This window comes from Podarcis cretensis, assembly GCF_951804945.1.
Source record: "Podarcis cretensis genome assembly, chromosome: 16".
NCBI lineage: Eukaryota > Metazoa > Chordata > Lepidosauria > Squamata > Lacertidae > Podarcis > Podarcis cretensis.
This window is the reverse complement of record NC_137186.1, coordinates 6,199,541-6,224,512: the sequence shown is the minus strand read 5'-3', so window position 1 is coordinate 6,224,512 and position 24,972 is coordinate 6,199,541. Positions and strand designations below refer to the sequence as shown.

The following is a 24,972-nucleotide window of genomic DNA, read 5'->3' as shown; positions in this document are numbered from 1 at the left end:
ACGTTTCCGAGCACAATTCAAAGTGTTGGTGCTGACCTTTAAAGCCCTAAACGACCTCGGTCCAGTATATCTGAAGGACTGTCTCCACCTCCATCGTTCTGCCTGGACACTGAGGTCCAGCTCTGAGGTCCTTCTGGTGGTTCCCTCACTGCGAGAAGTGAGTTACAGGGAACCAGGCAGAGGGCCTTCTCGGTGGTGGCACCCGCCCTGTGGAACGCCCTCCCACCAGATGTCAAAGAGAACAACAACTACCACACTTTTAGAAGACATCTGAAGGCAGCCCTGTTTAGGGAAGCTTTTAATGTTTAACAGACCACTGTATTTTAATATTTTGTTGGAAGCCGCCGAAAGTGGCTGGGGGAAACCCAGCCAAATGGGCGGGGTATAAATAATAAATTTATTATTTTGTATTATTATTAGGTTATGGTGCTGGAGGAGACCCTTGAGAGTCCCATGGACTGCAAGAAGATCAAACCTCTCCATCCTGAAGGAAATCAGCCCTGAGTGCTCACTGGAAGGACAGATCCTGAAGCTGAGGCTCCAAGACTTTGGCCACCTCATGAGAAGAGAAGACTCCCTGGAAAAGACCCTGATGTTGGGAAAGATGGAGGGAACAAGGAGAAGGGGACAACAGAGGATGAGATGGTGGGACAGTGTTCTCGAAGCTACCAGCATGAGTCTGACCAAACTGCGGGAGGCAGTGGAAGACAGGAGTGCCTGGTGTGCTCTGGTCCATGGGGTCACGAAGAGTCAGACATGACTAAACGACTAAACAACAACAACGTTATTATTAGGAATAATTTTCCAACATTAAGAGCTGTTCAACAGTGGAATGGGCTCCTCTGGGAGGTTGTGGAGGTCTTCAAGGAGAGGTTGGGTCATGGATGCTTCAGTTGAGATTCCTGCATTACAAAGGGTTGGACTAGATGACTCTAGTGTCCCAGGAGGAAGAGGGTAGGCCAGATGGTGGGGTTCTGTCAGGGCAGAATGGAAATCACAAAAGATGGAGAGGAGGACCCCAAACCAAAGACCCTCCTCCCAAATGGCCGTGAGCTAACCCACTGGGGTCTTTGGCTAAGTTACGATCTGCCTCCGTCCCAGCTCAGCTATGAATAGAATCCCCTTGGCCTAGACCTCTCTGGAAAAGGGCCTTCTCAGTGATGGCTCCAACCTGGTGGAATGCTCTGTCCCATGAGACCAGGGCCCTGCAGGATTTAACCTCCTTCCGCAGGGCCTGTAAGCCAGAGCTATTCCGCCTGGCTTTCCATTTTGAACTTAGCCTGATTTGAACTTACCCGCTCTGGGATCCCACAGCTAATTCTCCCCTGGTCTCCTCGCTGGACCAAATAGGACTACCGTAATTTAGCCATCTAGCCCTGGTGATCATCTAATGGTTATTGGATGGATTTTCCTCCTGAATTGATTTTTGAATTCTGAATTTATTGTTTTATACTGTATTTTTTGCTGTTTATTGTTGCATCAATTAAGTGTTTTAAATTTGTTGTTAGCCGCCCTGAGCCCGGTTTTCTGAATCGGGAAGGGCGGGGTATAAATAAAAATTTATTGTTTATTATTATTATGAAAATCTGGAAGACGTCCCCTGCAGATGGGGCACTCGGAGCACAGGGTGGAGGAGGGAAGGGTCAAGAGATGTCCCACCTGTCCCTATGTCCTTTCCGCAGAGCCAAAAGGAACACAAAGACCTTGGAGGGATGGGTTTTGGCTCGCAACCCAGGTGAGGATGGATGGACGGCCAGCCGTCGTGGGCCTGTCACAGAGACATTAAAAAAAGAGGGAGCGGAATGGGGGAACGACAAGCAGTGTGTCAAGATCAGGTCAGGCTCCAACAGGAGAAGGGGAATTGGGAATAATTTATGGCCCGACCTGAGGCTGACACTTGGCTTTCGGAGTCCTGAGGAAGATGGGGTTTTTTAAAATAAAGGGGATGGGAGGAGAGACGCAGGAGAACGTCAGGAGAGCTGCTGGATCAAGCCCGAGGGGGCCCGACTAATCCGGCATCCTGTTCCCACATTGGCCAAACAGTGGCCCCAAAGGGAAGCCCAATTTGAGCAGAAAAACCCTCCCATCTCCAGCAACTGGTATTCCAAAGCGTTGTTGTTGTTTAGTCGTTTAGTCATGTCCGACTCTTCGTGGCCCCCTGGACCAGAGCACGCCAGGCCCTCCTGTCTTCCACTGCCTCCCGCAGTTTGGTCAAACTCATGCTGGTAGCTTCGAGAACACTGTCCCACCATCTCGTCCTCTGCTGTCCCCTTCTCCTTGCGCCCTCCATCTTTCCCAGCATCAGGGTCTTTTCCAGGGAGTCTTCTCTTCTCATGAGGTGGCCAAAGTATGGGAGCCTCAGCTTCAGGATCTGTCCTTCCAGTGAGCACTCAGGGCTGATTTCCTTCAGAATGGATAGGTTTGTTCTTCTTGAAGTCCATGGGACTCTCAAGAGTCTCCTCCGGCACCAGAATTCAAAAGCATCAATTCTTTGGCGATCAGCCTTCTTTATGGTCCAGCTCTCACTTCCATACATCATTCCAAAGCATTGCTGCCCCCAAATGTATAGGGCAGAGCACAGCCAATAGCCCTCTCCTCCTCCTCCATGAACTTGTCCAATCCTCTTTTAAAGCCACTTGGCCATGGCTGCCTCATGTGGGAGGGAGTTTCACAGGTTAACAATGCACCACATGACGACAGAGTTTCTTGTCTTTGTCCTGAGTCTCCCAGCATTCAGCTTCTTTTTCGTTTCGTTTTTGTTTTGTTTTGTTTTTTTGATACAGCAAGAAAAAAGGAAAAAAAACACAAATACCAAATTACACACAGGAATAACCATGGACACATAATTTTCTTAACAAACAATAAAACAAATATTGGTCTTAACACTAAAGACCCATCTATTCCATATTTCGATTTCATATTACTTATTGCTAATAATTAACATAATAATTAACATAAAAGTTTAACATAATTTAACTTTTTCTTAATATATCTAATTTCTTATATCTACCTTGCAACCATTACTGAAGTTCCTCGAATGCTGCAACAGAATTTAAACTACTATATTTATTTTTCAGATATTCTTTGAAAACCTCCCATTTTGAGACAAATTCCTGTTTTGGTTTATTCTTTATTTTTTCTGATAGACCGTCTAATTCAGCATATTCTCTCAGCCTTTGGATCCAATCTTGTATAGAGGGGATTTCATTACTCTTCCATTTTGCCACAATCAGAACTCTTCCAGCATTCAGCTTCATTGGAGTTAGGAGAGAGAGGAAGACGACCTGTATCGTTTTATGTTGTGGTGCCTTTTCTCTAACCTTAATATCTCCATCTACTGCAACCTTTCCTCATAGGAGACTCCATAGCGATGGAGCGGAGGGGAAGCTCCCCTCGTTTTGTACCTGGAACCCCTGGAAGAAAGTTAAGGAACAAACACACACACCCAAAAAAAAAAATACCCCAGGAGCCTGGGATTCTTAACTGTGGTTCCCGCATTGCAAGGGGCTGGCCTAGATTCTGGTTCCAAGATTCTCTGACCTTGGAACTCTCCGCCACTGGAGTTTTTAAAGCAGCAGCTGTGTGGCCATCTAAAAGTAAAGGGACCCCTGACCGTCAGGTCCAGTTGTGGCCGACTCTGGGGTTGCGGCGCTCATCTCGCTTTCTTGGCCGAGGGAGCCAGCGTACAGCTTCCAGGTCATGTGGCCAGCAGGACTAAGCCGCTTCTGGCAAACCAGAGCAGCGCATGGAAACGCCGTTTACCTTCCCACCAGAGCGGTACCTATTTATCTACTTTCACTTTGAGGTGCTTTCGAACTGCTAGGTTGGCAGGAGCTGGGACCGAGCAACGGGAGCTCACCCTGTCACGGGGATTCGAACCACCAACCTTCTGATTGGCAAGTCCTAGGCTCTGTGGTTTAATCCACGGCGCTACCAGGACTTATTTAGCTTGCGATCCCTGCATTGCAGCAGGGGGTTGAGCTAGATGCCCCCTGGGGGACCCTACAGTTCCCGTGTCCCAGATGGAGTTAGAGCAAGGAGGGGGGCTACCGCCTGTGGCCTGGGAATCCAGGAAGTGAAGGCGAGAATGTGGCTCCATCCAGCCGCGGCCACGTCCGCGCAAAAGAGCCGGGTCCGGGTGACACGCGACCCTCCCATTTCCTCGTCCGGGAAGGAGTTAATTATCCGCATAAAATTATGGCCGGGCCTGGCGTCACGCAGGCAGATTAATAAGTTCCTGCGTTGACCTTGTGTTCTTGTTTTTTCGAGTCTGGAGGCCCAAGAAGAGTCTGGAGGGAGGGAGGTCTCGCTCCCACCCCCCCTCAACGCTGCTGCCACCTCCTTGCACCCCCCCCCCATAGTATTGTTTGGGAACATCCTACTCTTAACCCCTTGCTGGCTGGCTGCCTGACGTCCGCAAGGAGAGGTCTCAGGAGGTTAGCCCAACTGGGATTTGAGACCCTGAGAAAAAGACAGGGAACTGCGCACAGCACATTTTTCGGCACAGCTGTCGTCTCCGGCGCACAAGGAGGAAGGCCACCAGTTGGGAGGGAGCCAGAGAGTTTAGCCAGAAAGCATCAAGGTTCTAGCCCTCATCGGAGAGCAGGGTCGAGCAGTGGGTTTTCTTCAGCAATAATAATAATACAGTGGTACCTCAGGTTACATATGCTTCCGGTTACAGACTCCGCTAACCCAGAAATAGTGCTTCAGGTTAAGAACTTTGCTTCAGGATGAGAACAGAAATTGTGCTCCAGCGGTGCGGCGGCAGCAGGAGGCCCCATTAGCTAAAGTGGTGCTTCAGGTTAAGAACAGTTTCAGGTTAAGAATGAACCTCCAGAACGAATCAAGTTCTTAACCCGAGGTACCACTGTAATAATTTATTATTTGTACCCCACCCATCTGGCTGGGTTTCCCCAGCCACTCTGGGCAGCTTCCAACAAAGACCAAAAATACACTAAGATGTCACACATTAAAAACTTCCCTGAACAGGGCTGCCTTCAGACATCTTCTGAATGTTAGGTAGTTGTTTATCTCTTTGACATCTGGTGGGAGGGCGTTCCAGAGGGCGGGTGCCACCACCGAGAAGGCCCTCTGCCTGGTTCCCTGTAGCTTTGCTTCTTGCAATGAGGGAACCGCCAGAAGGCCCTCGGCGCTGGACCTCAGTGTTTGAGCAGAACGATGGGGGTGGAGACGCTTCTTCAGGTATACTGGGCCAAGGCTGCTTAGGGCTTTAAAGGTTAGGGTTAGGGTTAGGGCAAATCACACCTGTTACAATGTTGAAAGGCAGCTTTCATTGGCTAGAACGGCGACTGCTGGGGGAGCAGAGCACATTCCCTTCTAGGCAGCTTGGTGGGGGGAGCAAAGGAAAAGTGTGCGGGGTTGTGAAGTTTGTCTTGTGTACAGAAGATGAAATACACCCCTCTCTGTTCTCTATCCAGGTAAGCAAGAGGTGCGGAGGAAGGCAACACAGTGCCTTCTCTGCAGTGGCTCCCTGCTGGTGCGATGCTCTTTGAATATCTTTAGGGGGCAGGTAAAAACATTCCTCTTCTCCCAGATCTTTGGCCGATTAAAAAAATCTATGGTGTTTTAAACTGTGTTCATGGGGGGTGGGGTTTATGGGTTTGCTTTTCTTTCATTATGAATTTTGTATTTTTATGTTGCAAACTGCCCTGCGATCTTTGGATGAAGGACAATGTACAAATCTCATTTATCATAGGGTTGCCATATTTCAGAACGTGAAAACCAAGCTCGTTGGGGTTTTTTTTTGGGGGGGGGGTTGGCAAAGCTGTTTGAGCTGTTTTCAAGGAAATTCGCCAAAATCTACATGCATCTAGATTTCTCCAGACATCTCAGCGATTTCCACCGGCTATATCTGCGAAATTACGGGCACATGGCAACCTTTACATTTTACCAAGCATGCATTTGGGGCAATCAAAAAACACTCAAGAGGGGCTGGCTTGAGGAGTCGCTTGGGGAGAGGAGGCGTGGTCTAGGGGAGTGGGTGTGGCCTGAGAAGAGTTCCAAGGGCCTGATAGGTCTGGAGGGCCACATTTACTTCCTGGTCCTGAAATGTGTATGTGTCGTCTGATCTAGAAGCTGTCAATCACACACACTTTTAACATGCCATTTAATTCTGCATCATTATCTCAAAATTGCAGGTTTTGTTTATATTTAAACTCTCTTTTATCGGTTTTTTTAATGAAGGTTTTGGAGTTGCGAACTGCTCAGGGGACTCATATCAAGCATTTTTACCAGCTAAGCAATTAACTAGTGGAGGGGCACTGTGCATGCTCAGAGGTACCTGTCACCCTGAAGAACCGGCCCAGAAACGAAGGTCTACGCAAGACCAGCCTTGGTTAAAAATGGCCTGAATGCGTCTCAAATCTGCAATGCAGCCACACAGACAAATTAAGATTTCCTCGATTTTCACTCTCCGAGAGAGGGGAAAATATTTGGCAGGCCCTTACATGATATTTTTAAAACGAGGAGCTCCTCAGCTGTCTTGGAAGAGGCTGGGAGGTTGTGGGGAGCAGGAGAAAAAGGCGTCTTTCCAGAAACTGCCCCCTCTGACCTCTTTGCCTCTAGGTACGCCCTTGGTGACCCTCGAAAGACCACCCGGAACAGGTGAGGTCAGAGGCAAGCGAGGGGCTGTTTTAAAATGTCGGCTGAGCAGAGATTTCCATGGACAGGTGGTGTGGTCATTAATCAGAGCTTGGGAAACCAATTTCTCCAAAGTCAGCTCCCCTTAGAGGGGTACAGCTCTCTCTCTCTGTGTATGTTGGTTTGTTTGTTGGTGGTGCTCTGCCAACAGCCACGCGGGAGGGGTGATACAAGCCATCCCACTAAAAAAAATCTAAGTCCTCATGGGCTGAACTAAAATGCAAAGCTGTCTCACACTGAGGCAATCGGTCCTTCGAGTTCAAATCTTTCCCATCTCCCCAGTACTCCCAGAGGTGGAAACTCTGGCCGCATTAACACCATCCATTCTGTTATATACTGAAGTTCTCACCCTGGGCCAGCAGGGGGATACTGTAGACAGTTCAGGTCCACATATGCAAATAAGGGATTGAAAGCGACGTTCAGTGATTGGATAGTTACAGAAAGTTGTTACAGTTACATTGTACTGGAGCTCTATATAAGCAGGCTGGCTGAACCCTTCAGTTCAGTTCTGTTCTGGCCTATGAATAAACAAGAAGAATCGCTGTGTCGTCTGATATGTTCACCCACAACTTAACACTGGCGATGAGGATGGGATCGATGGACATCAGAGCACAGCCAGATGCGCCCACTCTCTGAGATTAGCTAAATCACTGAACTGAAACACCGAGCGAAATCACTGAACAGAACCAATTCAGAGCTGACTGTTCTGGCTAGAGCACTGTGTTCCATCCATCGCCCTCTATGCCGGCATCGGAATCATGGCTTCACTTGTGCCTCTACCGCCGTTTGCGCCAGCCTCTGAATCATGGGACTCCTACCTCGCTCAGTTTGACTGCTACATCCAAGCCAACGAGCAACAGCCACGCGGGAGGGCTGATACAAGCCATTCCACTAAAAAATCTAAGTTTCTAGTCCTCATGGGCTGAACTCAATGCAAAGCTGACAATCGGTCTCTCGAGTTCAACTCTTTCCCACCTTCCCAGCACTCCCTAAAGGTGTAAATTTTGGCCGCATTATCACCATCCATTCAAAGCACTGTGATACTACTTTAAATGGCCCTCGCTTCTTCCCCCCAAAGGATTATGGGAGCTGTAGTTCAAGACTTCTGAGATTTGTTAGGAAACCCCTCTATCCCTTGCTCCCCAGAACTACAATTCCCAGAGCTCCCTGTGGAAAGGGATTGCTTGCTAAACCCCTCTGAGAATTATAGGTCTGTGAAAGGAATAGGGATCTCCAAAATAACTCTTCGCACCCTGAAGAAACTACAGCTCCCAGGATACTTTGGGGGACTGTTTAAAGTGGCAGCATGGTTCATTAAACACGCAGGGTGTGAATGTGGCCTAGAAAATGCACTCGATGGAAGCTTTCATAAAAATGCAGTTACTGTATATTAGGGGAAATTTGCTTTTCAAAAATTTGCTTTTCAGAAATGTCAAAAATAAGCAAAATTGCATATACTTGGAACTTTGTTAAACTGGAAATATTAAGTCGCATTGGGATTTTGCTTCTTAGTTGTTTATCGGTCCTGTTTATAATGATTTTGTCATTTTTGCACATTGTTTCTCTCTCTGTTTGTTTGTTATTGCTTTGTTCCCTCTCTGAGGTTGAAAACTTTCAAGGAAGAGCAGCTTAGAAATAATGTACCATATTTTTCACCCTATAGGACACACTTTTTCCCCTCCAAAAATGAAGGGGAAATGTGTGCGCGTCCTATGGGGAAATGCAGGCTTTCGCTGAAGCCTGGAGAGCGAGGTCAGCGGTTCGAATCCCCACGACGGGGTGAGCTCCCGTTGCTCGGTCCCTGCTCCTGCCAACCTAGCAGTTCGAAAGCACCTCAAAGTGCAAGTAGATAAATAGGTACCGCTCTGGCGGGAAGGTAAACGGCGTTTCCGTGCACTGCTCTGGTTCGCCAGAAGCGGCTTAGTCATGCTGGCCACATGACCCAGAAGCTGTACGCCGGCTCCCTCGGCCAGTAAAGCGAGATGAGCGCTGCAACTCCAGAGTCAGCCACGACTGGACCTAATGGTCAGGGGTCCTTTTACCTTTTTTTATGTTAGAGGAAAGTGTTACCCAAATACTGATGGATTTTCACAGAGACTTTAATAATAACTGCAAATTGTGGTGGGAATACAGGCAACTGAACAGAAAAGTGGAAAAATGAGAACTGAAACCAACCGGTACGCTAATACCTTCTTAGACCACTGTCCTGATGCCTTTATTTCCACGCTCCGTTTCCTGGGCACCTGGTCAATTTCAAATCTCTATTTCTCAATTTATATCAGTTTATTAACCATAGCACAGTAATCTCCCTTCTTTCTCAGTCACAGCAGTCACTAAAGAGAAATTATCTTAATGCTCTAGATATAAGTGGAATATAGTACTTATGGAGGCACTTAACTCACCATCGGACGGTGATCAGAGGAAAAACAAAGGACGATGGGTTTGTTGTCATCCTGAAGCAAAGTTCTTAACTTGAGGTACTATTTCTGGGTTAGCGGAGTCTGTAACCTGAAGCGTCTGTAACCTGAAGCGTATGCAACCCAAGGTACCACTGTAATCTCCCTTCCTTCTCAGTTGCAGCAGCCAATAGGGAGAAATTATTTTAACGCTCTAGAGATTGAAGCGTATCCTTTGGGTGTGGACTTAATCTGCAATATCAGAGATTTCCTTAGTCTGTTTCAATGTCATGTGAATGACTACATATAAGACTTTGCATCTGCATTTTTCCTGGAAGACGCTTTATTTTTGGCCTTTGTTGTTGTTGTTTTAATTCAATAAAGTTTGCAATTAAAAAAAAAATCACCACCAAAACCTCCCCCCAGAAAACAAAGCCTAGAAGAAAAAAACGCTCCTAATTTGGGGTTGATTTCTCTCTCTGAATATTGCATTTGCCAATGTGATGGTGAAGGAGGCTTGCCTAGTTAGGGGTTGGGGGAAAGACAACACCCCCCCCTCTCTCTCTCTTGGCTTCTCTCTGGGGAATCCGGAATGTCAGTTTTCTGGAATGCTGCAAAGGCGTGACCGAACGTGTCACGCAGAGGGCAAAGGAGGTTGCGACCTTTGCTGGGGAACAGAGGCGAGCAGGACGGGACAAGGGGATGTCTTGTTTGGAAATCGAAAAACAAGGAAAAGTTATTTTGCAGAGGAGGGGGGGGGAGGAAGGGGGTCATGTGGCGAAAGGGGAGGCGGTAGAGGAGCAGCGAGCTGCAAAGCGCCAAGTTGTTTGGGGGCATATCCCACAGGGCTCCGAAACACCACCGGAGTGTGCTTTTGGGGGCTGATACGGCCTGCGAGAAAGTTCAAGAATCAAGTTGATTGCAAAGTGGGACGACAACACACACACATCAACCCTGTAGCCACGTCCAGAAGGACTCAGGCATCTGAGATTTGGGTAGCGCAACCTCACAGCCTTACGAAAAGGGCCTAGAATGCATCATGGGAGCAAAGATGTTCTCCCTCCGCTGAGGAATATGTAACAGTTGCTGGAAAGTTGCATGGGTGCTGCTTTAGAACTCGGGCCCTGCTTACAGGATCGGGGCACCTGGTTGGCCACTGTGAGAACAAGAGGCTGTGGTGGATGGGGCCCCTCGGGCCTGACCCAGCAGCCAGGCTCCTCCAATGTCCTTATGGAACCTCCAGCTCCAGGGGCAGCCTATCTGGATACCTAGGCTCCTTGGGGCATTTGACCACTGCAGGAACTATGCAGGCGGACTGTGGTAAACCCCCTTTTACCAGATGCAGTGGCCCAGTGGCTCTTCTGCTGTTAAAACTCATTTCAGACCAGAGACACGTGTGTGTGTGTGTGTGTGTGTGTGCGCGCGCGCGCGCGCGCAGTGCTTCACATAAATATATGCAGTGGTACCTCTGGATGCGAATGGGATCCATTCCGGAGGACCGTTCGCAACATGAATAGAACGCAACCTGCAGTGGCGTGTCTGCGCACGCGCAGGTTGTGATTCGCCACTTCTGCGCATGCGCGTGACATCATTCGGTGTGTCTGCGCATGCGCGAGCGGCGAAAACCGGAAGTAACCCTTTCCGGTATTTCCAGGTCACTGCGGGACGCAACCTGAAAAAACGTATCACAAAGCAAACGTAACATGAGATATGACTGTACAGTGCTTTTTTTCCTAAAAATGTTTAGGGGTTTTGACTCAAGAAAACCACCATTTTATAGATCAAATTGGGGGAAATAAATACAGGAAATGGACAAAAGTACAGAAATTCACAAAATGTTTAGGGGTATGCGTACCCCTTTGTACACCCCCCACAACAAAGCACTGAATATATAACTATATAAATAATAAAAATCTGTGGCTTTAGGCTAAATTGTAAATGCAATAAATAAACAGGAGGAAATTCACGCTAAAGTACCCGACGAACCTTTGCAAGCATTTTGTCAAGAAGGAATTGAAAGCTGATGTGGAGAGCCGAACTGGAAGAGGAGGAGCTGAGATAAGCTGAAACTGATGGATTCGTCTGTTCCTACTGGCGAATTCCTCTCCCACGACGACGTCTCTTTAATAAAGAGCCCCTGGACGAACAGAGAGGTGTTTGGGTTGTTTTTTTCCTGAGCCCCTCAGCTAATCTCTGCCAGCGTGGTCACTGGAGGGAAACATAACCCAGGATTAAACCGGGAGGCTCAGGCGTCATGTCAGATCCAATTGGCTTTGCTGGATGAGTGCGAGAAGCGGGGGAAGGGAGGGGAAGGGGGCCGAAGAACCAGCTGAGGGCCAGACCAAGCGGAAGGTGCAGGCTGGAGTTTGCAACAAGTGCAGAATCACCGGGAAGTCCTTGCAAGGGATGTTGCCAAATCAGTCTGAAAGCTCATTTCTTAATTTTCACTTGCAGTCAACAGTGTGACGCAGCAGCAAAAAAAACCTAACACTCTTCTAGGCTGCATCAACGGAAGTCTAGTGCCCCCGTCAAGGGAAGGGACAGTACGACTCTTATCTTGCCTTGGTCAGACCCCCACCTGGAATACTGTGTCCAGTTCTGGGCGTCTCAATTGAAGATGGAGGTTGACAAGCTGGAACCTAGGATCATAGACATGCAGTGTTGGAAAGGATCCTAAGATTGCCACCCGCGTTCCTTGTGAAACTAACCATAATTACCTTGAATTTCTGCTTAACCCTCAAGAAAGGGCATTTTCGCTGGCCAGGTTTAATTCAAATCCATCAAACCTCCTTTGGGGAAGGTTCTCAGTCAGGGTGGAAGGAGAAAGAACTTGCCCATGTGAAGACCACCTGGTGGAAAAACTTACAACATATGGTTCTTAATTGTAAACTATATGCCGATCTGTATGGAAGTGAAAGCTGGACCATCAAGAAGGCTGATCGCCGGAGAATGGATGCTTTTGAATTATGATGCTGGAGGAGACTCTTGAGAGTCCCATGGACTGCAAGAAGATCAAACCTCTCCATTCTGAAGGAAATTAGCCCTGAGTGCTCACTGGAAGGACAGATCCTAAAGCTGAGGCTCCAAGACTTTGGCCACCTCATGAGAAGAGAAGACTCCCTGGAAAAGACCCTGATGCTGGGAAAGATGGAGGGCACAAGGAGAAGGGGACGACAGAGGACGAGATGGTGGGACAGTGTTCTCGAAGCTACCAGCATGAGTTTGACCAAACTGCGGGAGGCAGTGGAAGACAGGAGTGCCTGGCGTGCTCTGGTCCAGGGTGTCACGAAGTGTCGCACACGACTAAATGACGACAACAACAATATGCTGATCTCCATCAGCAATTACTAGATCAACTCTGTATTCCCAAATGGAAACCCGAGTCGGAGGTCATACATTTTCTATTACTGGGGAATGATTAGGAGCTCATCAAGTTAGTGGCTAAATATCTCTGTTTGGTTTTTTGTCGTCAAAATACACTGCAGTCGTCTGATCTCCCTGGAGACCTAGAGATATGACGATAGACTGCTCTGCCTCCATTTTTTTAGCAAATGTTTTGTGCCACTGGGGATGTGGTAATTCTGTACTGATTTGTTTTGGAAGTTTGGATGTGATGCCAATAAAAGGTTTGATGATGATGATGATGATGATGACTCGATGAGCTATTGGCCTGATCCAGCCGGCTCGTCCTATTGTATTCTTATGCCTCCCTCTCCGAAAAATTCCACAACAACTTTGAGAAGCTCTCCATCTTGCCATAATGATCCTGTCCTCAACCCACTTCCCTCCCGTCCAAAATAAAATAAAATGTGGGGTGGAAGAGGAGGGGGGAAAGCTTGACCCACTTCCCTTCCTGAAGGTTGTTTAAGTCCTGAATGAACATTTTCCAGGACGCACCATATTAACCCTTCGGTGACCTCCCATCTTCACCCCGGGCGGCAGAGCAAACACTAATGTCATTCAAAAATAAGGTTGTGGGGTTTTTTTCTATTTTTTTTTTTAAAGCCCTCTTTCTCTCTCCCCACCCCACCCCCCTCCCAGGCTCTCGGGGTCAAGGGTGCCCTCCTGCCACTTTGATACATTCTGGCAGGCGATATAATTTTGAAGAACTGGCCTGTTAGCAGAGGCCTGACCCAAAGCGACCCCACTCTGCCTACAGATCTTGGGTGGGATGTCTCCAAAGCCGAGGTCAACGAATGGTCAAAGGATTGCAAAACCAGGGCAAGAGGAAAGAGAGGAAACAATGCCCTGTTGGATTTCTGTCTGCCTGCATTGAATGCAATTATTGTTTGTTTTTTCAACCTGGGGTTTAAAGTATAAAAGTGTGAGCGTTTAACAGCTTTGCAACAGGCAGGAATCCAGAAGAGGTAATTTCCCCTGGAGGGGGGCTGAATGGGGGGAAAGGCTCACCCGTTGAATGCCTGCCTGCCACACAGCAGAATCCAGGCCTTGAACGGCCTTTAAGAAGGGGAATTAAACAAATTTGTGGAAGGGGGTTTATGGGTCTCTCAGCAGCCACTATAGGTTGGCTAAGCAGAGCCCCAGATTCACGGGCAGTCTACCTCTGAGTAACAATTCCTGGGGGGGGGGGGGGACACAATGGGGAGGACTTACAGGGTTGCCGTGGGAGATCTTGAAATGTTCCAAGTTCCAATCCGCTAGAATAATCCCAGTTTTACTCCAGAATACCACAAGTAACTCTCCACTTTTCATGGAGGGGAGAAAGAAGGGGATTTTGGGAAGGAGCCCCCCCCATCCTGAGAGCGAAATGGGTGTTGTGGGATAGCTGAGCTTCAGCAGAAAACTGCAACTTTCAAAGCATCCTTGTTGAAAGATGCTTCTATCCCTATATTCTGAGAATAAAGGTAAAGGTAAAGGGACCCCTGACCATTAGGTCCAGTCGTGACCGACTCTGGGGGTTCGGCGCTCATCTCACTTTATTGGCCGAGGGAGCCGGCGTACAGCTTCTGGGTCATGTGGCCAGCAGGACTAAGCCGCTTCTGGCGAACCAGAGCAGCGCATGGAAACGCCGTTTACCTTCCCGCTGGAGCGGTACCTATTTATCTACTTGCTCTTTGACGTGCTTTCGAACTGCTAGGTTGGCAGGAGCAGGGACCGAGCAACAGAAGCTCACCCCTTCACAGGGATTCGAACCACCGACCTTCTGATCGGCAAGTCCTAGGCTCTGTGGTTTAACCCACAGCGCCACCCACGTCCCTCCACTGTTGGTACTTCTTGTAATTTCCAATTTCTGGCCAACAAAACTCTAGCTGCAGTTGTGGCATACAAAAACAATCTAAAATGTTTCTTGGGCAATTCCAAGAAAGTTAGCCGATCTGACCGGAAGAGTCCGCGACCAGAAGGAGGAAGAGTACCAGGAGGAATGGATGAAATTTAAAGACCATCTAGCTAAATATGTTAAGATAATTTAAATAGAAACACTTGCAAGTACCAGATTGGCTTAGGATTTAAATATGTGATGTTATAGAATAATAGATCTAAAGTTAAAATGAAAAGAAAGAAAGATGTTAATTGGTTAAGTGAATTTTATGAGAAATTAGTTTTGGGAAACTGTTACAATGATATACATAGAAACTCAGCTAGGGGGATTTGAGGAAGTCAACAAAAAATGTTTACAAAAATGGAATTATTACAGTTAGGATCTTTGTTTGTTTTTTGATGTTTGCTATAAAATTTGGAAAATCAATAAAAATTTTGAGGGGGGGGGGAGAATGTGGAACGCCTGGCGTGAAGGTGTTTGTGGTGCCATCCCTGCTGCGGCAACAAAGGTGTCAGCGGGGCACAATCGTCCCCTGATTTTGCCCCTAATCTGCAACCTCTCCAACTTCCACTGAAGGCTCGGCCCACCTCCCACAACAGCTTAGCCCCGCCAGGGAAGATAATTCCCCCCTGGATTTTTGAACACAACACATAATTACAGGTGATTAGCAGCTTAGGTGCAGGGGGCACCCCAGGGTGCATTCCTTAAAGGCTTGACTTCACGCTCCATCCATAACCTGGCAGGTGTTAGCCAGAGGGCACCCTACCCCTTTGATGGTGGAGAGGGCAGAGGGGAGTGGCTTTGTCCAGGTGTGGCCGCTTAAATCCCCCCTCACCATCTCCAGGTGTGCAACCCCAGAGCTACACTCCTTTGTGGCTTCCCAAAGGCCTTAACAGATTGGACCCAGGCGAAGCAGCTTCAGGAAGCTGGGGAGTTATTCTGCTCCCCCTCGACCGCTCACTCTCAAATGAACTTTCTGTTGGTTCCCTGCCATGCCCCTGAGGTTTGGGTCAGCTTTTGCACAGGAAAGACCCTTTAGCGTGGCAGGTCCTGCGCCCTGCGGAACTCCCTGCCACTAGAGGTTTGGTAGGAATTGCCGCCGCCCAGTTTTAGATGTCTCTTTAGATGTCTCTTGATCACACAGAGACTGCTTAGAATTGTAATGTTGGAAGGGCACCCACGAGTCATCTAGTGAAGTCCAACCCTCTGCCACGCAGGAATCACGGCTAAAGGATCGCTGGCAGATGGCCACCTTAAAAACCGTCAACAAAGGCGAGTCCACAATCCTTTTCACTTTCACCACCAGAAAGTTATTCGGGTTTAAGTCGAAATCTCCTTTGTTGCAACAATTGAATCCATTGGTTCGGGTCCTACCGTGAGGAACAGCAGTGTGGGTCCAAAAAAATCTGACATTTATGGATGAGGGCATTCAATTGGCTTAGTGATTTGCAACCAGTTGATTCTCACCCAACTTTATGCCAATCTAACTCTCAACATGTTTGACGGAAAACCGTCAGCAGGGAGGTCACTGCCCCAAGGTGCTTACAAACCATGGCGCAAGCGAGGATGCGTTTGCTATAAGCTGCATCTTAACTACCTGGATTAAGTCCTGCATCAGATATTCTTCCATTGTCTCTTAAACACAGAACTCCGAAAGGTCTATTTGTACAGTAAATACTGGCAGAAAGGCTCTCAGGAGAGAAGTTTGCGCCACTCCGTGGTCAAGCAGCAAACTGCAGCTTGATTCCAAAACACCATAAGCTTAAAAGCACGTGGCTTCTCCCCTCACAGAATCCTGGGAAATGTAGTTTTCCCGGAGCCGGACCGAGCTACAATTCCCAGCGCCCTTAAACTACAGTTCTCGGGGTTCTTTCGGGGGGGGGGGGTTTAAAGACAGGCATCCCCAAACTCATCCCTCCAGATGTTTGGGACTACAACTCCCATCATCCCTAGCTAACAGGACCAGTGGTCAGGGATGATGGGAATTGTAGTCCCCAAAACATCTGGCGGGATGAGTTTGGGGGTGCCTGATTTAAGAAAATCTTAAAGCTAGGGTTGCCATATTCCCAAAAATGAAAATCCGGACAGAGTTGTTCTTGTTGTTTTGCTAATAAAGTGTGCAAGTCAAATCCTGTTGCATTATAGGGTGTAAGGATGTGTTACTCTCAGGTAACACGCAGCCGCCACTTCCCTGCGCATTCAGAGGTCCCGCATTTTGCAGAACAAAAAAAAACTCGGATCCCTTTCCCATTTCGCATTAAGAGACCCGCTTTTGCCAAATGGAGCAAAAAAAACTACAATTCCCAGAATGCACCGAGGAAACATGGAAGAGGGGTGGGGCGAGGGAGGGCCCCGAGGCATGCTGGGAACTGTAGTGCTGTTGACGCTTCCTAGAATCCAATCCGAGGAGAGAGAAGGTCAGCGGTGCAGGAAGCGCAGTTTGGAGACTCTACCTTGAAGGACAGGTGGGGGGGGGGAGGCGACTGTTTTTTGGAGGTTGGGGTGGGGGGAGCTTTGGGGGTTTGGACCCCGGGGCTGCAGGGATGCTGGGGGCGGGATGGGGGGGAGTGACAGGCTGTATTTTTCTTGCACTGCGTGTAAACTGGAGCCACCTCGCGCCCCGTTTTGCAATGCGCTCAACTAGCAACACCGCCCTTGTTTTTGCAATGCATGGGTAAAATTCCATACCAATCATTTGTTTGCATGCTCACTAATAACCATTCCAACCCCGCCGCCTTCCCCTTTATTTGCAAAAAAGCTTCCGTTCCTGCAAGCCACCTCTCACCGGTAATGACCGCCCGCCTCTCCAGAAAGCCCCCTTCTGTTTTCGCATCTGGCCCGCTAGAGCCATCATCGCCCCCTCGTCCTTTCTCAAATCCCCTGGTCCGGATGCAACCCCGGAGTTTTAATTTCGGAGGCAGACTTCCCTGGAAACTTACCTTGATTACTTGTTCTGGGATGCGGGGTGTGTGTGTGTGTGTGGAAAGGCACTTTGCACATGCTCAGGGGAGCAGCCGCTCTTCCAGTTCTGGGCTTTTTGCCCAAGAGATGGATTCCAGGACTTAAACCCCACGTAGAGGGCCCTCATTTTGCTGTTTCACAAACCACATATGTTGTTTATTTGTTGCATCTGTATTTATTTATTTATTGCATCCCCAAAAAGCTCAAGGGGGTGTATCAATAGTTTCCCTTCCACCCCGATTTAATAGCTTCTGGATGCTGAACCACAAAGTGGTTCATTTATCTCTCATCCTTAACCTGATTTATATAAGAATAATAATTTATTATTTATACCCCGCCCATCTGGCTGGGCTTCCCCAGCCACTCTGGGTGGCTTCCAAAGAAATATTAAAATACTGCAATACATCAAACACTAAAAGGTTCCTTAAAGAGGGCTGCCTTCAGATGTCTTCTAAAAGTCTGGTAGTTGTTGTTCTTTTTGACATCTGGTGGGAGGGAGTTCCACAGGGTGGGCGCCACCACCCTGGTTCCCTGTAACTTGGCTTCTGGCAGTGAGGGAACCGCCAGAAGGCCCTCGGTGCTGGACCTCAGTGTCCGGGTAGACCGATGTGGGTGGAGACGCTCCTTCAGATATACTGGACCGAGGCTGTTTAGGGCTTTAAAGGTCAGCACCAACACTTTGAATTTGCAGGATTTTTACGGGGTTTTTAAAACAAAACAAACCTAGCCCCCACATCAGTCTTCTTAAGAAAAAGGTCAGAATATATAAAACAATAAATCAACCATAGAAGAGGGAAAGAGATTTTTCCCTCCCAGCCAGTCATTGCAAGAACCCCTTAACTAGGAAATAGCTCCAGAATTTCCCCTTTCCCCTCTCTTCCCTACCCCTCTTATTTTCCTTTTGGGCTGCATCTTTTTAAATATTGCAAACATGAACCTGAGGACTGCCTTGCTGCCGCCGACATTTGTAACAGCTGTGGTGAGCCAGCTAAAATAAACAAACAAAGTTGTGGATAAAAATAAAAAATGATTCAATGATAGAAGAGGGAAAGGTATCTTTCCCTCTCAGCCAGTCATCACAAGAACCCCGTAACTTAAGAAACAGTGCCAGAGCTCCCTCACCTTTTCCCCTCTTCCCTCCCCACCTGTTTTCCTTTTCTGCTGTGCCCTTTTTAAGACTGAAAACATGAACCAAAACAAACAAGCTACCTTCTGCGCCGCAGCTGCAAGGGAAACAATTTCCCTTCTGACCGGTCGTCGCAAGAACCCCGTAACTAAGAAAAACTTCCTCCTTTCCCCTTCCTCTTCCCTCCCTGCCCATTTTCCTCTTTTTCTCCAATTTTTTAAATTGATTTTCACAAAATTATAAACAAACAAACATAAATCAAACCTTATTAGAAATTACACTTATTAACATTGCTAAGTGACTTCCTCACTTCCCCTTGGTTGAATTTCAATGTATATCCTTTTAACAGTTTTCCAAATCATAGTTCTAATGAATTAACTTGAGCATTAACATCCTTAAATCTTTTCAATTTGTAATTAAACATATTAGTTCATCACTTAGCTTATATAAAATCCTAAGCCAATTAAATATCTGCAAGCTGTTTCCCATTAATTTAACTTAACATATTTAACTAAATACTCATTAAATTTTGTCCATTCTTCCTGATACTCCTCCTCCTTCTGGTCGCCGACTCTTCCGGTTAGGTCAGCTAGCTCCGAAAAGTCCATCATTTTCACCTGCCATTCTTCCACCGTTGGTAATTCTTGCTTTTTCCACTTTTTAGCTAATAAAATTCGAGCAGCAGTTGTGGCATACAAAAATAATTTAACATCTTTCTTGGGCGATTCCAAACCTGTTATTCCAAGAAGAAAGGCCTCTGGTTTCTTGATAAATGTATATTTCAACATTTTTTTTTCCAATTCATTATAAATCTTTTCCCAGAAGTCTTTCGCCTTGAGGCAGGTCCACCACATGTGATAAAAAGTTCCTTCCTTTCCTTTACATTTCCAACATAAATTATCACAGTTATGATATACCGTATTTTTTGCTCTATATGACTCACTTTTTCCCTCCTAAAAAGTAAGGGGAAATGTGTGTGCGTCTTACGGAGCGAATGTAGGCTGCGCAGCTATCCCAGAAGCCAGAACAGCAAGAGGGATCGCTGCTTTCACTGTGCAGCAATCCCTCTTGCTGTTCTGGCTTCTGGGATTCAGAATATTTTTTTTCTTGTTTTTCTCCTCCAAAAACTAGGTGTGTCTTATGGTCTGGTGCGTCTTATAGAGAGAAAAATACGGTATTTTCCCTAATTTAACAGGAGTCAAGTACCATCTAGGGACGCGGGTGGCGCTGTGGGTTAAACCACAGAGCCTAGGGCTTGCCGATCAGAAGGTCGGCAGTTCAAATCCCCGTGATGGGGTAAGCTCCCGTTGCTCGGTCCCTGCTCCTGCCACCCTAGCAGTTCGAAAGCACGTGTAAGTGCAAGTAGATAAATAGGTACCACTCCGGCGGGAAGGCAAACGGCGTTTCCGTGTGCTGCTCTGGTTCGCCAGAAGCGGCTTAGTCATGCTGGCCACATGACCCGGAAGCTGTATGCCGGCTCCCTCGGCCAATGAAGCGAGATGAGCGCCGCAACCCCAGAGTCGTCCGCGACTGAACCTAATGGTCAGGGGTCCCTTTACCTTTACTAAGTACCATCTGTACATCATTTTCATTATATTTTCCTTTAACACAGTACATGCAGTGAACTTAACCCCCCCACCCATTTTCCTTTGGTGCTGTGCCTTTTTTTAAGACGGCAAACACGTAACTGAAATGAGCGAACCTCCTTGTCTCTTGCAGGCCTCTCTCGATGCTGTCCTCGGGCCTGCTGGTCCTCCGCCGAGCTCTCCGCCGGCCGATCTTCTCCGCCGGCTACTCAGCGCTGGGCGGCTCGCCCATGGAGAACACCCCCGTAGAGGCCTCTATCCGGGCCAAACTGAAACAAGCCCTGGAGCCCGTGCACCTGGAGATCATCAACGACAGCCACATGCATGCCGTTCCGCGGGGCTCCGAGACGCACTTCCGGGTGGTGGTAGCCAGCCGGCACTTTGAGGGCCTCTCGCTCATCCACCGCCACCGCCTGGTCAACGACATTTTGCAGGAGGAGCTGGCCGGGCCCATCCATGCCCTCTCCATCCAGGCCAAGACCCCCCAGCAGTGGGAGAAGAACCCCAAAATCATCCAGAGCCCCGAGTGCCTGGGGGGGTCCAAGCACGACCCCCAGATGGCCGGGAAGATCGGGGGGACGCCCCAGGCATGAAGCGTTCTGCTACCAGAGGCCGGATCTGAGCATGTTTCTGGAGCGAATAAATGAAACACCTGTGTTCCGGTTCATAGCTGCAATTCTTGCAATCGCAGGGGTTTGGGGTTAGGTGCCTGCGTCTTCTACAATTCTGCGATTCCCTCCCCGCAATAGACACTTCGCACTATTCCTTGGGAGTGTCATTCTGGCTTGTTCTCATATAAAAAAAGAGATTATCATGTGTGCATTTTGGAGCTTCCATTTTTCCGCTGATGACCGATGTTTCCTGGGGAATCGCTTGAGTTTCTCAACAGTTCATTCCGGCCTGGCTTTTTGTAATTTGAGCAAATTAAACTTTGCAAGGGGCATGGCTTCTCACGGTGGTTTGTTTCCCCTTTTGGGGGGGGGGATTACAGTGCCGCAGCGGGTTGGGTCCCTTCCAACTTTACAATTATGTGGTTCTGCCTTGGGGTTTCAAAAGGAGGAGTGGCAATTTGTGTGATGGGGGTGATGTTTAAATGACTCTTGCCTCCCCAGTTTTGAGGCTGTCCCAACAGAGGCTGGTTTGGGTCATCAGTGGCTGAAGAACCTGTTTCGCACCTGGAACGCCTTCTCTCTGAGATAAGCTCTCAGGTCTTGGCACCTGGTTGGCTACTGAGAGAATAAGGTGGGCCCCCAGCTCCAGAGTCAGTCTATCTGAATTCGTATCTGGTTCTTTGGGATACAGTGGTACCTCGGGTTAAGTACTTAATTCATTCCGGAGGTCCGTACTTAACCTGAAACTGTTCTTAACCTGAAGCACCATTTAAGCTAATGGGGCCTCCCGCTGCCACCACGCCACTGGAGCACGATTTCTGTTCTCATCCTGAAGCAAAGTTCTTAACCCGAGGTACTATTTCTGGGTTAGTGGAGTCTGTAACCTGAAGCGTATGTAACCTGAAGCGTATGTAACCCAAGGTACCACTGTGTTATTATTGCTGAAGAAAACCCACTGATTTCTGTTCTCATTCTGAAGCAAAGTTCTTAACCTGAAGCACTATTTCTGGGTTAGTGGAGTCTGTAACCTGAAGCGTATGTAACCCAAGGTACCACTGTATTTGACTACCATGCGAACAGGAGGCTAGGTTGGATAAAACACCTTTGGCCTGATCTAGTTACTGCAGGGGTGATGGTCTGAGTTGGTCAGCGGACCAGCTGAAGGCCAGGATTGTATTTATTTCAGATCTGGCCAATCCAAAAGCTCCACTCCGCTAGCGAATCTCATAAGCTAGTTCCTTATTCGTGGCCTACAAGGCCTAAGTCTCCAGAACGCATTCCTTGCCTACAAAACCCATGGTTCTCCTCACCTCATTTAATCTTCACGAGAGTCCTGTGAGGTAGGTTCAGGGCTGAGAGAAGGCAGGGACTGACCCACAGTCACCCCTGCGAGATCTTCACGTGGGGGGATTTGAACCCGGGTCTCCTGGGTCCTAGTCTGACACTCTAGCCCAGAGCTTTCCTCCTGGGGCTGGTAAAGGGTTACTTTAACCTCCTATTAAATAAATAAAAAATAAAAATTGTCCAGTAGCACCGTAAAGGTTAAGGTACCCCTGACCATTAGGTCCAGTCGTGGACAACTCTGGGGTTGCAGCGCTCATCTCGCTTTATTGGCCGAGGGAGCCGGTGTACAGCTTCCGGGTCATGTGGCCAGCATGACTAACTAAGCCGCTTCTGGCGAACCAGAGCAGCGCACGGAAACGCCGTTTGCCTTCCCACCGGAGTGGTACCTATTTATCTACTTGCACTTTGACGTGCTTTCAAACTGCTAGGTAGACAGGAGCAGGGACCGAGCAACGGGAGCTCACCCCATCACGGGGATTCGAACTGCCGTTTACCTTCCTGTCAGAGCGGTACCTATTTATCTACTTGCACTTTGACGCGCTTTCGAACTGCTAGGTGGGCAGGAGCAGGGACTGAGCAACGGGAGCTCACCCCGTCGCGGGGATTCGAACCGCCGACCTTCTGATCAGCAAGCCCTAGGCTCTGTGGTTTATACCACAGCGCCACCCGCGTCCCTTGCATGCACACTTCTTCAGAGACATGCACACAAAAGCTTATACCCACAACAAACTTAGTTGGTCTCTACGGTGCTACTGGACAATTTTTTATTTTTGTTTTATTTATTTCGACTGTCAGACCAACACGGCTACCTACCTGAATCTTTAACCTCCAAGTAAAACTGAATTGTGAAATGATGAATGTCTAAAAAGTGCGTCACCAACATGAAAAGTTTGGGAAGCTCTGCTCTAACCACTACACCACCGCTGTCTCTCAGTAGAGCACCCCAGGGCTAATGGATAAGGAAAAGTTAAATAAATCACTTAAATCTTCAGATACAAAATGTCGCAAGGACTCCAAGGTGGATCTGTTAATGGCCAGATCGGTTCCTTATACACCTTGGGAAATGAAGGGCATGTCGTGTTCTTCAGCAGCTGCGCTGCAGCAAAATCCAACAGGTGAATACTCCCAGGCACTAACTAAGCCATCTGTGCACCTGTTGGATTTCTGGCTCATCAGATGGAAAAGGAGGCAAGGACACCTCGCTGGGCTGGAAATAATCCAGAAGAACCTGTTTGGGTGAAAACAGTTTGCAACTTTTGCACTTTCAGCTTCTAGGTGCAGAGAAGTGAGAGGCCAGCAGAAATCTGCAGATTTGTCCTCGTGGGGCTCTATAGCATTTGATCGCCCTTGTCTCCCACAGCACAATAACAGATTTATTTGATTTTGCTAGATTCAGTGCTTCCACAACATTGTTTTATTTACCTTTAAATGTATATCCCACCTTTCCTCCCAATGTGGCCCCTTGCCTTCGTTTCATAGCGCTTTCAAAGTTTATCCAATGGTCCGTTGCAATTTTGCAAACGGGCGCCTGTCTTGATCCAGGGTGCGAGGAGGACCTTTGCAAAGCTTAGTCAGTGGAGCATGAGACTCCTAATCTCAGGATTGGAGGTTTGAGCCCCATGTTGGGCAAAATATCGCTGCATTGCAGGGGGTTGGACCAGTTCAGGCATGCCCAACTTGAATTATGCTGTGTGGTTACACGCGAGCAGCACCATAACATAGCTGTCAACCATCCCTTATTTGGCGGGAAAGTCCCTTATCCCAGCGCCATGTCCCGCTGCTGTCCCTTATTGATGATGTCCCTTAAATTTCCCGGGTTTCAAAGGAAGCAGCTTCTCTCCCTCCCTCCCTGCCAGCCAGGGAGGAGGGAGAATCCAACTGTGTTGCTTGGCTGCGTTGCTCACCCAATAAGGAGTCTGAGAACGACTGGGGGGTGGAGCTTGCATGCCTTGTGCCGATCAAATTGGTTGCATTGCCTGGGGACTCGCCTTTGCTCAGCGCTTCCCAGCGGAGAGGTGACGGTGGTTTTCCTTGCTGCATCCCCTTTACCGGGTTGCTGCGCTGTGGGAACCACTGCTTGAGGCTTCGTTTGGCTGCTGGCTGGGCTTTCTGCCGTTGGCTCAGAAGTTGAACATACCTGTGCCCGGAAAATCCCTTATTTTGGCTGCTGATCCCTTATTTTTGAGGCTGGTGGTCCCTTATTTTCAAATCTGTAAGTTGACAGCTATACAGCCTGCTTCCCCTGAGCTCAGGACGAGGTACAGTGGTGCTCCGCAAGACGAATGCCTCGCTAGACGAAAAACGCGCAAGACGAAAGGGTTTTCCGTTTCTTGAGTTGCTTCGCAAGACGAATTTCCCTATGGGCTTGCTTCGCAAGACAAAAACGTCTTGCGGGTTTGCTTCCTTTTTCTTAAAGCCGTTAATACCCGGGGAATCCGTGCTCCGCAAGACGAAAAAATTGCAAGACGAAGCAACTCGCGGAACGAATTAATTTCGTCTTGCGAGGCACCACTGTAGTGGTTGCTCAGGCCCGTCACCAGCGGAGGGGGCATTGCGATCAACCATAATTCAACTCAGGATTGACTGGTCAATCGCAATCGATGCCTTGGACGTGTCTGGACTAGATGACTCGAGAATCCCAACTATAATTCTATGAACTTTTCATTATACCCGAATTTCTTTGCACAAGAATAACGAAAAGGAAAAACTCAACAACTTAAACTCGCACAATCACCGTTTTTTCAATCTTTTATTTTATTTTTTTCATTTTTACATAGATTTTTTTTTTTTACTTTTTTTTACTATGAGTTCATAATTCCAGAGGGGGGGAAAGATTCATGTGTAGGGCCAGAGCCAGACTTACATATATTTAAATCCTTTCCCTAGCGATCAAAAACTATGCACACACCACCTTTTTTATTTTTTAAAACCTTAAATCATCATCATCCGCAGCACCTTTAGGAATATTTATTTCTCGACGCAGCATTTAAAACAACCGTCTCATCTT

General features: G+C 48.0%; 1 protein-coding gene across 3 annotated transcripts; it reads left to right on the top strand.

Annotated features, from left to right (window-relative positions):
• The first annotated feature begins 16,693 nt into the window (after positions 1 to 16,693).
• Positions 16,694 to 20,826, top strand: BOLA1 (bolA family member 1). Of its 3 annotated transcripts, none has more exons than XM_079958531.1 (2): positions 16,694 to 16,802; positions 20,144 to 20,826. In XM_079958531.1, the coding sequence occupies exon 2, from the start codon at positions 20,154 to 20,156 to the stop codon at positions 20,601 to 20,603; it is 450 nt and encodes a 149-aa protein (XP_079814657.1). In that variant the 5' UTR covers positions 16,694 to 16,802; positions 20,144 to 20,153; the 3' UTR covers positions 20,604 to 20,826. The 3 variants fall into 3 exon arrangements, with proteins under 3 accessions (XP_079814657.1, XP_079814659.1, XP_079814658.1); XM_079958533.1 differs by having other exon boundaries at positions 16,733 to 16,754; XM_079958532.1 differs by lacking the exon at positions 16,694 to 16,802 and adding an exon at positions 18,975 to 19,061.
• The last annotated feature ends 4,146 nt before the right edge of the window (positions 20,827 to 24,972 follow it).